The sequence below is a fragment of the Rhincodon typus genome, chromosome 1, assembly GCF_021869965.1.
Source record: "Rhincodon typus isolate 14 chromosome 1, sRhiTyp1.1, whole genome shotgun sequence".
In the NCBI taxonomy this organism is placed as follows: Eukaryota; Metazoa; Chordata; class Chondrichthyes; order Orectolobiformes; family Rhincodontidae; genus Rhincodon; species Rhincodon typus.
The window spans coordinates 99,672,345-99,691,114 of NC_063332.1; the positions used below are offsets into that span (position 1 = coordinate 99,672,345).

The window sequence follows — 18,770 nt, forward strand, 5'->3', positions numbered from 1 at the left end:
GCAAAAACTTTTCACTGCCATTTAAAGTTGGGGGGATGTACAATGGCAATTCATATGCCCACTCTCCTTCCTGGAGCAGTGTTTGTCAAGAACAGCTGTACAAAGTGTTGCTTCTCACAAATTGAGCACTGTCGTACAGGACGCTCAAGCACTTCAGTACAACTTGGTAGTCTATGTGCACTTTGAAACATTGATGGGTTACTGCTGAGGGAAAGGTGTAAAGGAGATTCCCCAGGCTTCCTTACAACCTACTAGCTATCATGAGAGACTTCATTGCGTAGCATTTAGACGCACTATGCTGGCTGAAAGCTTAAGAACTTCATAACTTTAGCGCCATTCAATGTTTGGTTTACTGCTGATTTTTCTCTCAATTTATGTTTATATACTTGAAAGTGGGATCATGAAGTAAATGCTCAAACGGATAAAGATACACAGCTTTTCAGCAACAGAAGGGAGCAAGTACTGCAACAATAACAATGTGTCTGTTGCGTTGAACCGGGGCTGCCTTCCAGATTAACAGAAAATGTTAAACAATTAAATGAAATCCAAGGCCAACTTCCTCATCTTGGAAGTGAGTTTTAATTTGGTTTTCTCTGTCTTTAGCACTCAGTAAAGCATTGCTCAGTCATGCTGTCTTGGATGGCCATCTTCATCAATATCCTGATCCTCATCTACATCCTCAGAAAATTGATTCTCCATTTCTTCTGCATTTAGGGTATGTCCAATTTGTCAGGTCCAGTTGGGAAGGTCACAGTGTACTGCAATGATGCACCGCACTCTTTCAGACGACACTGCAAGGCTTTGCTAGAGCAATCCAAGCATTGAAATCATAACATAGGGCTATCAATTTTGATCTACTATGGCCTGCTGGAAGTGTGAATAGTGTTATATCTTTATTCTGCATCAGTCTGAGAGTTTTATAAAGGTATCATGAGCTGTGTTGCTGTGTCTCCCGGAAGCCATTCCTGTATGGCTCAAGGACCTTGAAAAGTCATGGGATCCTGTAAGATTTTTACTATGTAGGACTCGTAGCAATTCTCAGGATATCGGGCACAGACCTCCAAGATTTGACAGCAGCAGTCTTATATAATTTGAAAGTTAATAGATTTGAAACGTTGTCTGTTGATGAACTCTGCAGGTTGGTGATAGGATGCTCTCAATACAATGTGGGTGTGGTCAATATTGCCCTGCATCCAGGGGGAAGCCAGCAATGGAAAAGAAGCTAACTACCTGAGCTGTGTGACTCTCCTTTACACAACACAATGATATATGAACAGCTGTAACCCAGAAGAAATGCATCAGTTCGATCCCTTAATGCATTTGTGGATAGAGGTTTGGGAAATAACGTACAGGTCCCCAGCTGCTCTTTGGAGCAAGTCAATAGGATAAAAATTCAGGGCAGTAGTGACCTTGACTGGGATGGGATGGCCACCCAGTCCATCTGAGCCCAAATCCTCCTTTAGCAGCTGACACAGTTTGGTGGTGTTCCAGGACATCCCAAACTGTGGCTTGTGCTATCTTTCAGAAAGTTGAAGTAAATGTACAGTGAGACCTGTAAATGATCATTCTTCTGTGCCTTATCTGGTGGATTTTCATCTGCTGCTTCTCCTGCATGAGGCTGTGCAGTAGTTGCTGATGGTTGGTGTGCTTTCTGGCCTTTTGACAAAAGTATAACTGCTTTCATCTTCTATGTTGTCTTCAGATTTGAAGCAACACCACAATGATTCCATCCACAGCTGTCTCCCTGTCAGATGTGTGAGCAGTTAATATGTGGAGAAGGCCAGAAAGATGATACAGTTTTATTGAAGATATTCCTGAGCCCTTGCATCCATCACAATGAAGTCTCACGTTATGTCTTCACACATTATGGGGAGGTCAATATCATACCTCCCTTAAAGGCTCTGAGATTTGTCACCTTGTCAAAATATACGTAGCACAACCAAAAGGAGGAATAGAATTCTGACAGTCAGCTATAATTGTTCCCTCAGTGAGGCAGTGCAATGAAGATCGTCCTAGACTTGAGTTGCTCACTTCTGGCAGAATTCCAAGAACTGCTCCACGATGATTCCTTTGACCATTATTGAACAAATCCCTAGGGCTGATCTTCTTCCACTCCCTGAACTGACTTGGTTGGACAGCTCTGATTGTGCATCCCTCAGTCCCTGGAATGGATGTTTCCACAATCCATTGACTGACCTACGTGTAATCTCAGACAGATAGCACTTGACCAGCAGGACTGACTGTGGTCTAATCCCTAGATTCCAAGTACACAGATCCTGGACTCTAGTAGGGCACCCAGTTGACTGTGACACCAACCCCTTGAACTGGCATGGAGTAAGTCCCTTGTCACAGTCCCCCTTGACTGAAAGTGGTCCTTCTTGGCCCCATAAGCTCAGCTTTGATCTTCTGACATGTCCTTCACATAAATGGACATGAAGTATTTTCACTGCACTTGTTGCTGGTGCATACTTAGGTGGTACATAGATGTAACCCATTGACATTCCCATGTCATTGACTGTTCGCTGCTCTCCATCTTCACTAGCTGCCTGCTTCTCCCTCTGTGTTTTTTAAAAAAATGTCAAGCATACAGAGGCTGGCAGCCTTGAGGCAAGTACAAAGTGATTGAGCCATTAGATGCATCCTATGTAGACACAGAAAATGTGTGTGTATCCTCATGCACAAAATGAGGTGACAAACATGAAAATTGTACGTATGTCTGAACTCCAGAGTAAAGTGTTGAAAAATCAGAGTAGTGTTGAGTTGGTCTGAGGATGGGCATAATGAGGTGGTTTCCTGCTGCTGACTTGTGTGGACCAAAGGTGGAAGAGGGTGGCGGTAACAGAGCATGCAGTGTTATTTTGGTTGAAACATGGTTGCATAATGGCTGGGACAAGCGATTGCAAATAGCAGCTGCCAGAAACCTGCTGTGTCTTACATGTTGTGTCATTTGGTTTCTTTGGGAAACAGAGGAGAATTGAAAGTGGCATAGAAATAAGGTGAAGTAGGAAATAAGATAGTTGCTACTCAATAGCAAGGTGCTGAAGTACTCAATTAGAGCTTAAGGGGAAACTAGGAAAATTGTTGTATTTTCCCATTGTTCTCACTGTCGACCATGCAGTAACAGGGAGGAAAAATTTAGTGCATTAACTTGTTCCTTTCTCTCCAAAGGTGTTGCCAGATCTGCTGAGTATTTCAGTATTTTTAGTTTTAATTTCCAAAGTATTTTTGCTTTTGAAAAGAGAATCAATATTGATAGTGATCAAACCCCATGCTTTGACTAGTGGGTTTTGTTTATCTAATTCATGGACGTGGATGTATGTAGTTGAGTATTTATTTGGACTGCTCTTCTACTCCCTTCACATATCAAAAGGGTGTGAGACTAGCTTGAGATTGCTATTTTTCTTTCTCCCTTCAGTTCTTGTATGCTGTATTTTGATGCTGGAATGGTCAGCATTGTGGGATGGTCAGCATTGTGAATACCACTTTCAGTTTCTGTGAGCTGCCTTTTATTGTACTGCCATCATATCCTCTTTTCTGTTCTACCTCACTAGAATAGTATGCTTGTTATCAAGCCTTGTTATTCCAGAGTCATTACAAAAGTTAAAAGTTTCATAAAAGTACACAAAATGAGCCAATTTACCTGTCTTTTTCAGAGCTAGGTTGACAGAAAGCATGGAATAGGTTTCCATACTTAACAAGAATGATTATTACGAAAAAAATAGATTCTTGTCACAATTATGAACCATCAATACCAATTTTCATAGGGAAAACTCTAATGCCCTTGTAAACTCCCCCTACACACACCTACTTACAGACAAAATATAAACTGTGATGTGGGAGGAGGGAAAGACTGAGAAAGCAGTTCAATATTTCCTGTCCGCAGGACTCACTGAGATTAACCTTTGGGATCATCAGGACCTGCTACACCTAAATCTTCATTTTCTAGGCACTTTCACTTGTTTGCAGAAGGTGAAAGGCAACTGGTTCATGCTTCTAAACTCTGACTTATTGGCTAAAAGCCACAGTCTACAGCAACTGATGAGATCATTTTCTGAAGAAGGGTCTAGGCCCGAAACGTCAGCTTTCCTGCTCCTACGATGCTGCTTGGCCTGCTGTGTTCATCTAGTTCTACACCTTGTTATCTCAGATTCTCCAACATCTGCAGTTCCTACCATCTCTGAGATAATTAAGTTGGCTTTCTTTATACAGCAGAGGAAATGACAGCTCCTTCTTTTACAGATGTCCAAAGGCTTCTGACCCAAAAACTGTTCAGCTACCTGGAAGATAATCACGTAATTGTTGGTAGGCAGAAGGCCTTTGTCATTGACAACTAATCACCATCCACAGACCTATCAGCTACTTGTTAACTGAATTTCCTTTTGGTTACATCCCTTTGCTCATCTGCAACAACGTCCCCACTGCTTGACTAAACAGCAGTGTAAACAGCATTTATAATGAATGTCAGGTAAATTGTTATTAAAAGTGAAGTAATCCTCTCCATAATCCCTAAATTATAAAACTGTCCTTTTCTCATTTCAATCCACAATCAAAATATAGAAAACTAAAAAGACATTGGTCTTCACAGTGCAAACATGGACGTTACTTTTTACATTTTATGAAGCTTACTCTCTGAGGAAACGGGAGTATGCCCTGGTCTGCACTTATAAATGAATATGAGAATGTCCCTTTCCGGATCACATGTTTTTCTTATTTTCTTACTAAACACTATTCCTGTTTTTTAAAAAAAGTCTTGAGTCAAAAATATTGATTGTTTGAAATGCAAAAATATATTACTTTGTGCTTCAATATTCTCAGGGAAAAATACATTTGTATATATTTAAACTATTTAAATATGGTTATGACAACTAAAATTACAAATGATAAGCATATAGTATTTTTTGAACAAATAATTTATATTTCAAGTGTTTAGACTATTTATTAAATTGTTATAATTTTGTTCTCTTTGAGTTGTTTGATTTTGCTGTTCATGACCAGTTCATTACAGTATAAAAGTCATTTAATTTTGCCTAAGAATTTATTTTCTTCATTGAACACTAGGCAGTATGGGTTGGATTAATTGTAACTTACAGGCTAAGATGCTGTATTGTTCTATTACAGATAAGCGTCTTTGAGGCATGCTGCTAGTGCTGTACCAGCTAATACTCCCCAGTGAGCAGGTTGACCTACCCCTCTGTCGACAGACAAGACTTTCTGCTGAGCAATAGTTTAAGGAGCTAAGGCAACAGCATCTTCAGTCACCTTTCTACCTCTCGTTTTCTGTGTCAGACATGATGTACTAAATCAATTTCTGCAGGACATGAATTTATTTGGAATTTGAAATCAGAGTGCATTCTGAATACTGGATGAAGAACTTGGAAATTCCCCTGCATTTTTTTTTAACTTGACTGTCAAAGTGAAATCTGTTCAAAATAATGCCATCACAGAAATAACAAGGCTGAAGTGGCTCCCAAATTTCCTGTTTTCTGGAACTACATTGTTGAAAGACTTTTTGTTTTCTTTCTCTTTCCCTCAAATTCAGAAAAAATAGGACATTTATTTGAGGTTCCTTATTTGAGGTGTATTTCCAGTCATGGCTATTACGGTCACAGTGTTTATACTAATGCTTTGTAGTAGAACTGTGAGTGAAAGTCAGCAATGGAACTACCCAGCAGAAACTGAAACATTGGATTTTGGATCAGTCCCTGTTGTGAACTATGAGTCGAATGTATATTATGATCCTGGAATTATAGGATTCTTATTTCAACTGGCACGTACTTTCCTACATGTAGTGCAACCAAATAGCTTTCCTCATGGTAAGTATAACTAATGAGTGACTGTACATTTACAATTATATTGTCTACTTTACCTGCACTACTACTAATTATTATTATAGTATCGCTTCCTATTTTTGCTTTACTTCAGAATGGGTATTATTGAAAGTTCTCAGTTGCCTTAACATAAATATGTCCATCTTACCTGTGACTATGTTATAAATTCAGTAATTCCTGTGTGTTTGATTAACTAACTTTTTGATTGCAATCATGTTTTTCTCTATTTAGTAGATATTTGGAAATTCAGTAATGTAGTTCATTAAATATGTTTATATTGTCTTATATTTAAGTACTGTTATGTATTATTTATTCTCATTATAGAATAGATTTGAGGTAAACTGTTTTGGAAAAAAATTGCAATTCATTGAAAACATTTATCTAAAAATCATTTGCTCACAATGATGAGTTGGCTACGTTGTAAATGAAATTCAGTTTTCTCTTGGTACATTCACCTCCATCTGCATTTGTAATATAAGTAGATGATTGGATACAAGTGCTGCTTCTGCAAATGGTTGGTAAATCCAGAGATTAGGTGTGGCTGTCTGAGTCACCTGATATAATTAGTAAATCCTATAAGCTCCTCTACCATATGTTGCTATGGTTATAATGAATGTCTTATCTGGAATAGAAAACTGGCAAATGATTTAAAATACAATGCCCATCTGAGTGCTGTAATAAATTTTAATTCTTCATTACTAGAAACATTGTGCATAACTTTAAAATTTGCTACAATCATAATAAGATCACACTATTATACAAAATGTTATACCATAAAGTCTAAAATAGCTACATAATTCTAACGTAGTGAGGTACAAGATGAAGGTTACTCAGTTCTCTTTATGATGCATTGTTATTATTTTCAATACGTTGTATGGATGACAAGCATGTACTTGTCAGAACTGCTTATGTATCTCAGGAAAATCAGAATTTTCACTATCTGGGCACTGTATTTTGATTCAGCAGCAACTCCATGAACAATTCCCTTGACTTCCTGAAGAGGTTAATCTTATTAAAGTCATTTAGCAGGTTGAAACAAATATGTACTAAATGAACAATATTTTCTATTTGAATTACATTGAATTTAATTAGGGTTTTAGAGATTTGTAAGTTAAAAGAATTCTCCCAATTGCCCCAGACACTTTCCAAAGTCTGGAAATAAAACACTCAAATTCAAAAGTAAATGCTTAAATTGTACAGATCACATTGCTCCAGTAACATAAATAAGAAATAAGAGCAGGAAGAGGCCATTCAGCATTTCAAGCCCAGTCTTCCATTCGGCGAGATCATCGCTGAACGTCTCCATCAACACCATTTTTATGTACTATCCCTGTATCCCTTTATGTTCTTAATATGTAGAAATATATTGATCTCAATCTTGATCTCAACAACTGAGCTTCCACAGCCCTTTAGGGAAGAGAATTCCAATGATTTATACCTTCTGAGTGAAAAAATTCCTCCTTGTCTCTGTTCTAAATGACCTTGCTTTTATTCTCTGTTGCCTGGTTCTAGGCCCAATAGTCAGAGGAGGCCGCTTTCCTGCATCTACCCAGCTGATCCCTACAAAAAATTTGTACGTTTAAATGAGATCACCTCTTAGTCTTTGAAACAAAAGAGAATATAGGCCCAGTTTACTTAATCTTTTTCTCAAATGACAATTCCTCTTGTAATGACTGCACACTCTTCTTTTTTGATCTATAAACTGGAATGGAAGTTGGACACTGCTAAATAGCTGAAATATCAGGAGAGTTTTGCAACTTGGAAAAATCAAGTCATGTGCGTTTTTAGCTGTGCAGGACCATATTGCTTTTGAAGCAGTGAGATTGTTACTTTGTCACTTTGAGACAGTGGCACTAGGAGTTTTGGGTTATGGAAAAATCTACATGATAGCCCTTGGACTGGTCCAACTGGAGTTTGTTACAGATCTGTAATTGCAGGGACCTTCAGAGTTGACAAACAGAAAACTTCTGCCTCTCCCTTCTCTCAGTGTGAATGAAAAACAAGAAAAAAAACAAGAACCTTAAAGAATTCTAATACAAGAAAAGATCTAGGTACACCAGCTTAACTACTGAAGTGAAGTTTGACCATTGGTTTACAGATAACAGCAGATCATCATTTTAAAATCAAAAGGAACTGAGGGACAATTTAACCTACCTCTGTGATCTGGACTTTTGATCTTCAGAATATTTGTTTTTCCTGTTGTATATTTCCAGCCATAACATTTGTGTCAAACCATCAATTTGTCTTAATCGTGAATTGCTGTGAGAGTATAGTTGGTGTTTTTAAACGATGGAGTTTAAGTTGCACAGTATTAGCTGAGTAATCATTTATTTTCTCTGCCATTTGTTCAAATTAGGTGTGTTTACAATAAATAGTTATTTTCTGCTTATGACAAACCCTGGTGTAAATTGCTTTTGTCCAGACTGACAGTCAGGAAAATTGGTCATCTTGGTGATATAATGGATGTTTGCACATTTGTGATAGCTTGTGAAACTGTGAGACTTGCTTTATTGGTGCAGTTTTTCCAGTTAAGTCATGACACTCCCATCTGTTGAAAGGTTAAAAAGTTAGCTTTTATCATTTTACATTTACAGTTGCACTGCTTGAAGTTGCTTTAAAGAGATTGTCCTATAACTATGAGATAACAAGGTGTAGAGCTGGATGAACACAGCAGGCCAAGCAGCATCATAGGAGCAGGAAGGCTGACGTTTCAGGCCTAGACCCTTCTTCAGAAAATGTCAGCCTTCCTGCTGCTTGGCCTACTGTGTTCATCCAGCTCTACACCTTGTTATCTCAGATTTTCCAGCATCTGCAGTTCCTACTATCTCTGTCCTATAACTATCTCAACTATTTGTCTCTTATATTTCTTTTCTGCCAATCAACCCAGATTTGCCTGTCACCTAAACAGGATAAGTAGGAGTCTTGCTTAGTGGCCATAGTCAATGATGTTCAACTCTTTGTGACTGGTAAATGGCTTTCCAAATATTTCAGTTTGGGGTTTCCTTCCTGAAGATTGTAATGGGGAATTGGACAACCTTCAACTTCATACTGCACTGTGACAATGCAAGAAGAAAGCATTCTACATACAACCCACTGTTAGAATCAACTTCATACAAAGTTCTGGATTTCATATGATGTATAATGACCTGCATTTATATAGCCTTTTACAGTAACAAATTGTCCCAAAGGACTTTGCCTGAGTGTTTTGAAACAAAATTTATTTGACAAGTTGTTTGAGCTACATAAACTGATATAAAAGGAGACAAAGCTTAGTTAAAGTGACAGATTTTAAGGGGCATATTAAAGTGTGAAAGAATAGTGAAGAGGCTAGAGAGCATGTCCGGAGATACTTGAAGCCAGACGACAAAGGCAGCAGCTGTGCAGGTTACTGCTGGGTCAGACAGTGGTGTATGTTTCTTTCTCTGTTTGAATCACTGCCCATGTGGTCACTGCCTTTTTCTGTCTTCCTCCTTTTTAAAGTGTCGTTGTTTTGATCTTCTTTTGCCGAAGTTCCAAAACAATGCAACAGTTTAGCAAACACTAATTACTGCTCCTAGAATTTGAGGAAATCAGCTCCAACACTGAAAATACCTCAAGAAAGGAGAAGCTCTTACATCCACAAGTTTTTCTTGTCTTCCATCTTGGATGGTCTTGTAGTAAATCTCTAAATTTGCCAAAGTAAACATCCCTATAATCACCCATTTTAATGGTTGCAACATTTCGCCATTTACTTTGCATGGACAAACCAACAGCTCATTCATTTTTAAAACTTTTTTTTCTCACTTTTTATTTCTAATCCCTATGCATGTGTGTTGACTTTTACTTTTCCTCATGTTTGAGCAATTTACAAACCCACTCTTTAATCAACCCTAGTTAAATTGTCTCCCTTTTAAAGTATATATTGGAGTGGGGAGAGCTATGCATGAGGGAAAAATCCTTTGTTTTAAGTTAACCTTATTGGGACCAACAAACAGAGGGGTTCAATAAAGAAAGAAGACCAGTTCCTTGTTTCTTACCCAGGACAAAGAAACATCACAGAAACAGGCCTTTCGGCCGAAGACTGAGCGGGCACATGATGCCTTTCTAAACTAAAAACCTTTTGCCTCTACATGGCCCATATGCCTCTATTCCCTGGCTTTTCATATACCTATCTTTTAAATATTGTCATTTTATCCACCTCTTCTGGCAATGCATTCTGGGCACTTGCCAGCTCTGTGTAAAAGGAAATTGCCTCGCGTAGCTCCTTTAAACTTAGCCCCTTTTACCTTAAACCTATATCCCTTAGTTATTGACATTTCTACCCTAGGAAAAAGACTCCAATTATCCATGTCTGTTATAATTTTGTAAACTTCTATCAGGTCACCCTTCATCCTTCGATGTTCAAGTGAAAACAAACCAAGTTTTTCCAATCTTTCCTCATAGCTAATATCCTCCAAATTAGGCAAAATCCTGGTAAACCATTTCTCTTCAAAACCTCCACATCCTCCTTGTCGTTTGGCAACAGAACTATACACAATATTCTAAATGTGGGCTAACTGAAGTTCTATACAGCTGCAACATGACTTGGCAAATTTTCTATTCACTGCTCCACCAACGAAGGCAAGCATGCCATATGCCTTCTTGACCACCTTATCCATTTGTGTTGCTACTTCCAGAAAACGATTGAACCTGTATGCAAAGATCTCTATGTTTGATGCTGTGAAGGGTTGTGCCATTTACCATATACTTCCCACCTGCATTAGATCTTTCAAACTGCATCACCTCACATTTGTTTGGCTTAAACTCCATCTGCAATTTCTCCGCCCAAGTCTCAAGGCTATCTGTATCCTGCTGTATCCTCTGGGGAATCTTCCTCATTATCCACAGCTCCTCCAATCTTTGTGTTGTCTGCAGATTTACTCGACAATCTACATATTTCCTCTAAATTATTACAAACAACAGGGGTCCAAGCACTGATCCCTGCAGAACACCACTGGTCACAGATCTCCAGTCAGAAAAACACCCTTCCATCGATAGTTTCTGTCTTCTATGACCCAAGCTAGTTCTGTCTCCATCTTACTAGCTCATTGGGATCCCATATGACATCATCTTTTGTATCAGCCTACCATGAGGGACCTTATCAAAGGCCTTGCTAAAGCTCATAAAGACAACATCTACCACCCTATCCTCATCAGTCAATCTTGTCACTGCCTCAAAAACTCAATCAAGATTATGAGACGCAAGTTTCCCTGCACAAAGCCATGCTGTCTATCGCTAATAAGTCCATATTTCTCCAAATGTGAGTAAATCCTATCCCTAAGAATTGTCTCTAATAATTTCCCTACCACTGATGCAAGGCTCAACAGCCCATAATTTCCTGGATTATCCCTGTTGCTGTTCTTAAAGAAAGGAAAAGTGTTGGTATTCAGTAGTCCTGTTGGACCTCTACCGTGACTAAAGAAGATACAAAGGTTATTGTACAAGGCCCCAGCAATTTCCTCACCTGCCTTCCTCAGCATTCTGGGATAGATCCCGTCAGGTTCTGGGCAAATGTCTGCCTTGATGCTTTTCTAAACACCACCTAATACCTCCTTTTGAATACTGACATCAACATGAATATCAACATACCACTGCTGAGACTGACCATCCACCATGTCTTCCTCCTTTGTGAATACGGATGGTAAAGTATTTGTTAATGACCTCACCCACTTCCTCTTGCTCCACACATAAACTTCTTCCTTTGACCTTGGGTAGACCTAACCTTTCCCTAGCTATCTTCTTGCTCATTATACATGTTTCAAACACCTTCCTTAATCCTGTTTGCCTAAGACATTTCCTGGCTGCTTTTAGCCCTCCTAATTCCTTGTCTGAGTTCTTTTCTGTTATCTTTGTATTCTTCGAGGCTCTGTCTTCAGTTTCCTAAATGTTATGTATGTCTCCTTTTTCTTTTTGACAAAGCTCTCAATTTCTCTTTTCATCCAATGTTCCCAAATCTTGTCATCCTTATCCTTCATTTTCACAGGAACATGCTGGTTCTGAACTCCAATCTATTGGCTTTTAAAAGATTCTCACATGTCAGATGCAGATTTACTTTCAAACAGCTGGCCCCAATCTACATTCCCCAGTTCCTGTCTAATATTGTGGTAGTTTGAGGTTGTTGACTTGCTCGCCGAGCTGGCTTGTTCGTGTTCAGACATTTTGTCGTCATGCTAGGTGACATCATCAGTGGAGCGTCCGATGAAGCGATGTTGTTCTACTCCGCTTGGAACTGTTTGGTCCGTTATGGTGGGTAGTGTCATTTTGGTTTTGATCTGTATTGGTTTGTACATGGGGTCCAATTCCAAATGTTTGTTGATTGCATTACAGGTGGAGAACCATGCCTCTAGGAATTCCCTTGCGTGTCTATGTTTGGCTTGGGCTACTATGATTACTTTGTCCTAGTTAAACTGATGGCCTTCATTGCCTGAGTGTACCGATTAAGGAGGGGTTCGTCGTGCTGTTTTACTGCTAGCTGATATTCATGTGACAAGGTAACCGTAGTAACCCAAGCCAAACATAGGCATGCACGGGAATTCCTAGAGGCATGGTTCTCCACCCGTAATGCAATCAACAAACATTTGGAGTTGGACCCCATATACAAACCCATACAGATCAAAACCGGAAATGACATTACTCACTATAATGGACCAGACAGTATAAATCCCAAGCAGAGTAGAATAACATCGCTTCATCGGAGGCTCCACTATTGATGTCACCTAGCATGGTGACGAAACATCTGAACAAGAACAAGCCAGCTCGGCGAGCAAATCAAAAACCTCACCCACAACCCGAGCTACAGATCTTTGCCAAAACTTTAAATTGTGGTAGTTTGCTATCCCCTGATTTAATGCTTTTACCTGAGGACTGGTCTTATCCTTATCCATGAGTAATTTAAAACTTACAGAATTACGGTCTCTGTGATTGTAATTGATTATAATCTATTGGAAACTTTAGTTCTTGTTTTAATTGCATATGATTACATAATCACAGAAGTGTTATCGAGCAGAAGGAGGCCATTCATCCCATCGTGTTTGCATTGGTTCTGTATATGAGCATTATTGCCTAGTGCCAGCCACTTGTTTTTTAACCTATAACCTTACCATTATTTTTATCCAAACAATCATATCTTGCCCTCTTGAATGCTTCAACTGAACCTGCCTCTATTACACTTCTGGGCAGTGTATTCCATACCCTGACTACTTGCTGAGTGAACTCCATGACAAACCTTCCTGCAGCCTGAAAAATATCTATTGATCATTACTGTCTTTCCTATCACTTGGTCAACTGTTAATTCATATTGCTGCTGATCCTTTTAGTCCATGACCTATTACATTCCTTAGTCTGTTGTGCGGCACATATCAAACACCTTCTGAAAGTCTAAGTATACTATATCAATGGTGTTACCTTCATCAAGACACACTGTCACTCCTTCAAAAGAACCTCCAGCAAATTAATTAAGCATGATTTTAGAAATTCATGCTATTTCTAATCAACCCACCTTTTCCACATGATGACAAATTCTATCCCAAATAATTCACTGTGGATAGTTCCCCACCTGTGAAGTTAATCTAACTGGTCTGTAATTGGTGGGCTTTCTTGAACAACCTTTCTTGAACAAGGCCATAATGTCTGCAATTCTCTAGTCTTCTGGCACCTCCCCTGAATCCAGAGAAGACTGAAGGATTGTGACCAATGCCCCGCAGTTTCCACTCTCACTTCCTTCAAAATCCTTGGATTCAAACCTGGTACTTTGTCACCTTGAATAGCAACAGTCTATCCAAAACTTCTGCTCAATCAATTTTGAATCCTTCTAGTGATTGAGTTCCCCCTTCTATCACCATGGCCTGGGCAGCATCTATCTCTTTTGGAAAGACAGCAGCAAAGTATCCTTTTAACACCATAGAAGTCTTTAGGGCACCCCTTTATGTTGGTTGTCAGACTTTTTCTCATAAGTCCTTTTTGCCTCTCTTATTTGCTTTTTCACTTCTCCTCCGAACCTTCCATATTCTTGTCTCTTAATTTTATTTCTAACGCAATTCATAAGAACACTTCCTTATTTATCTTAATTTCTATCACCTTTGTCATTCTGGGAACTCTGGATTTGTTTGAGAGAATATATCTTGACTGCACCCAAAGCATCTCCTCTGTGAAGGTGGCCCGTTGTTCAGTTATTGTTGTTCCTGTCAACCTCTCATTCCAGTCAATCCTGCTCAGCACTGTTCTTGGCCCATTGAAGCCTGCTTTCCGCCATTTAATTTCTCTCACTTTGGATTGTTGCATGCCATTCTCCACCATCATCCTGAACCTTACGATACAATGATCACTGACTTCTAAATATTCCCCATTGGCACTTGAACTACATGGCCCAACTCCTTTCTAAGGATGTGCAACAGTGGAAACTTTCTTGTTGGACTACAAACATACTGCTGTATCAAGTTATCTTGCGTGCAATCCAGGCTCACATGCCCTGCACTGCCCTGTACGCTATAAGTATCCCAGTCTATTTTTGGATAATTGAAATCTCTCATTGTAACTACTGTACAATGTTGGCTGTAATTTCCTTACCAATCAGTTCTTCTACATCCTTTCCATGGCTGGTGGTCTATAGACTATATATCTAGCCATATAATTATATCCTTTTTCTTCCTTAGTTTTAGCTAAGTTGATTGCTGGGCCCAGTGAGAAGTCATCTTTGTCCAGCACTACAATGTGCTCCTTAGCCAATACTGCTAACCTTCCTCCTTTCCTCTCTTTTATTTTATCTTTTCTGAATACCTTTTATCCAGAAAGATTTAACACCTATTCTTGCCCTTCCTTGAGCCAACATCTCTGATATCACCACAACATCATACTTCCACATGGTAGTCATTACCTGTACCTCCCCAATCTTATTTACTAAATTGTCCATTCACATACCTACACAGTAATGTTGCTTAAGCTGAGGAGAATGTAATTGTGCTGAAAGCCTACCCTGCCACAGGCGAAGGTAACTATCACTCTTATGCTTGCCTCCGTTCTTTGTCTCAAAAAGCAAAAATTCCATATAGTGTTTTGGTTTTAATGCTTAATGGGAGGAAGTATTTGCTTGTCAAGCACTGGATAGCTGATCTAATTTAGAAACATTAAAGGAGTCAAGAGATGGTGGTGAGGTAAAGATGATGTCACGAGATTACATGTGGAAGTTAATGTTTTTTCAGATTTTGTTACCAAAGCACAGGATATAAATAGACGGTACCTAAGCATAGTTCCTTAGGGGCACTCCAGAGGTATCTGAGAAATTCTAACAAACAGCTACTGTGCAAGCTCTCTTTGTATACTAGACCAGCAGAATTCCTGAACAGTTTTATTTACCCTCAAGATGATCTCCCATTTTAAAAAAGGGCTCAATATACATGTTGCCCACTTTCAGTCTATACATACAAAACAACTCCATTGTCAAAGGCTTAGAGTGGTTAATTTGGGAACAAATGACCTACAACTCATTCCTGAGGCATTGAAGTCTGCTGTACAACATATACCATTGTTTCAAAGCAACAGAATTCCAGCTCGTACAGTTGTGTAGTTAAAACATTAGTGTTCTGTTTGCAACTTAGCAGAACATTCCAACCTAGATGCGACATGACAAACACACCATGATAATTTATAACTAGTACATAGATAAGATTGCTTTTTTTTTGACGTCTCTTTCATTTTGATGGGACCAGTTAAGACTTAAAAGAAACATCCATAAACCAATGCTTCAGCAATAGAATCAGATTGTGCAACAACAAAGAAATAATACTAAATTCTTATGAAACACTGATCCTCAGCTGGATTATTGCATCAAATTATAGAAGAATGTTAAAGCCTTGGAGATGGAAAAGAGAAGCTTTCCTACTGTGATATGAGAGATCATAGAATTGTTGAATCTCTACAGTGTAGAACAAGGCCATTCGGCCCACTGGGAGTGTATTGATCTCCCCAGGCCTAGACCCTGATCCCATCCCCGTAACCCTTCATTTACCATGATTAATTCATCTAGTCTACACATCCCTGGACACTGCAGGGCAATTTAACATGACCAATCCACCTAACCTGCACAGATTCACCACCTTTATTATTATTTATGGAAAACAGAATTTGGGAAAATAAATAGTGCCATCTTGGGAAATGTCCACAATACAAAGAGGAGATGCTGGAAGTCTTAAAATGCATGAAGGTAGATAAATCCCCGGGATCTGATCAGGTGTACCCTAGAACTCTGTGGGAAGCTAGGGAAGTGATTGCTGGGCCTCTTGCATATTTGTATCTTCAATAGCCACAGGTGGGGTGCTGAAAGACTGGAGGTTGGCTAACGTTGTGCCACTATTTAAGAAAGGTGGTAAGGAAAAGCCCGGGAACTATAGACTGGTGAGCACTGCTGAAATATATAGTTTCAATCATTGACAATCCCAGTTACTTTCCCAGATAGAAAGTTTGTCAAGCCTTGCACTCACTGCTTTGAAACTGGGAACAGAATATAACTTCTGCCTTGTTTCAATTTTTCCATCATTTTATCCTTTTTTTAAATCTAGGTGGATTAATCTAGTGGTAAATATGTTTTTAAATATTGCTTGCAGGTGATAAACTGTAAACATTATCAAAATAACTCCCAGTTGTTTAGTTTCTCCTCTGGCTTGGCCCCAGGTTGTAAACTTCTGAAAAATATGTTATTTTCTCTAAGTTGTGATATAGCCTGACTTCATTGTTTTTCTCTGTTGTTGGGGCACATGCAATACTTTAAAATGCATCCTCCGGCTGTGACTACACCTACGCCACTTTGAAATGACAAAAATAAGGAGAGCAATATTTTACAATCGTACAGAAATGACCCCAAATACAATCTTTCTGCAAGTTAAGTGTGGAGGTTATAACATAGATAAATATTAGTAGAAAAAGGTCACTGACGTCTGCCTTCTAGAAATGAAATCTTAAGCTGATTTTACAACTCTTTTCTATACTATCAAGTAAATGAATTCTAATATGATTTGTGCTATCCAACGACTAATACATAGTTTATTTACATCATCAATGCTGCTTCATTATTTTTGTCGTTCATATTATAGTGCAAATTATCAATATAATATATTGGTGAATTTTGGGGACTACTTATGCATGGGGTGCAGGCTATATGTAAAATAATGTCATCAAGGTGCGAACTGAGTCATAGCCTCTTCAGCACTGACCCCTCAGTAACAAGGAGCTACATGGGATTTCTTTAAATCATAAATTATTGTAATTATCAAAAACGTTTAAAGGACATAGAGGCAGCGTCCAAAAATATATTCTGCAAAGGAGAACTGAAAACACAAAATTCTTCTAATTTGGTAGTCTTCCACTTTCAATTCACAGAATTCTCCTAATCGGACTTGCAGCTAAAATTATTATGAAAAATAATTGAGTGGTGATGTCCCTCTGGACTGGTTGTGGACACACAATGTGGGCTACACTGTCATTTCTTTTTTACATCTATAAATGGTTCAAAGCTGATCTTCATGAGGTGTTCAAGCATATACTACAGAGCACTTTTTAACAATAATCTCAGACTAATTAATTGGTTTAATCTCTATCTAAATCTGGACCAATGTAAATGAACCCGAGGGAAGGTTGGAAATAAAGTGAAGATAATCCTGGCTTCTCCATAACTTCAATATACATTGGGGTTTTATAGATGGCTGTAATGCGTTGTAATAGGCTTTCACTATTTCTATTTGGATAGGATAGTTCTGGTAATTGTGTATTTTAAAAATATTTATTTGGCAACATAGTTGTGCGTTAATCTTTTAAAATCCGAGTTAATTATAATACTGGAGCTTCTCTAATCAAGTATGAACAGGCTATGCTAAGCTTACATCGTATGGGGTTTGTTCAGTATCTAAATGCTCTGACACCTGTTCCATTGTGAACTCAGTAATATCCAGAATATGAAGAGTTAGTATTTTTTGCAGCCAGTTGTTGGGAGTAGTTTATTATAGCATTTTCTGTCACTGTTGCTGTGGAGACCAGGTGTTGGCTTCACTAAGCTGATAATCGTAAGATTCATTTGTTAGCGTGATATGCACAACAAACCTTATGCTTTACTCTTTGCCTTTATTGTTTACCTCTTGTGTATGAATTGCAAGTTTCTTTGCATATAGCAGAGCTATAGTCATGCAGAAAAATGGAAAAAATCAAGTCTCTAAGGACTAAAAATTCACAAATGTGGATGGAAGGTTCTCCTTTTGTAAATTCCTACATGATTGAACTAGGGATGGTTGGAAGTGGGAGGCCTTTAAATGGAGATAACGAGAGTGCAGAGACAGTATGTTCCTGTTAGGGTGAAGGGCAAGGCTGGTACGTGTAGGGAATACTGGATGACTAGAGAAATTGAGGCTCTGGTCAAGAAAAACAAGTAGGCATACGTCAGGTATAGGCAGCTGAGACTGTGTGAATCCCTAGAGGAATATAAAGGCAGTAGGAATATACCTAAGTGGAAAAACAGGAGGCAAAAAGGGGACATGAAATATCGTTGGCAAATAGAATCTCTTTGGATTCTCCTTAACTCTATCAGTACAGAATGGGCAAAAAGGTAACTAGGGATGGAAATGGGCACCTTAAAAATCAACGTGGCCATCTATGTGTACAACCATAGACGATAGGTGAGATACTAAATTAATATTGCATTAGTATTTACTTTCTAGAAGAACATAGAAGCAGGGGAACTTGGGGAAATAAGGAGCGATATCTTGAAAAATAATTCATATTACAGAAGAGGAGATGCTGGAGGTCTTAAAATGCATAAAGGTAGATAAATCCCCAGGTTAACACAGTGTGGAGCTGGAGGAACACAGCAGGCAGGGCAACATCAGAGGAGCAGGAAAGTTGACGTTTCGGGTCAGGACCCAACTTCTGAAGAAGGGTCCTGAC

At 38.8% G+C, this 18,770-nt stretch overlaps 1 protein-coding gene across 6 annotated transcripts in view; it reads left to right on the forward strand.

The window, feature by feature from the left end:
* Positions 1-18,770, forward strand: part of LOC109920589 (prominin-1-A-like) — a 237,273-nt gene that overhangs the window by 21,547 nt on the left and 196,956 nt on the right. For all 6 annotated transcript variants that reach the window (XR_007263570.1, XR_007263572.1, XR_007263573.1 and 3 more), the window contains exon 2: positions 5,119-5,813. Coding sequence is in view for 3 of the 6 variants with exons in the window: in XM_048604798.1 (XP_048460755.1) it covers positions 5,591-5,813 (223 nt within the window). In the remaining 3 variants the exon portion in view is untranslated. The remainder of the gene's footprint in view (positions 1-5,118; positions 5,814-18,770) is intronic.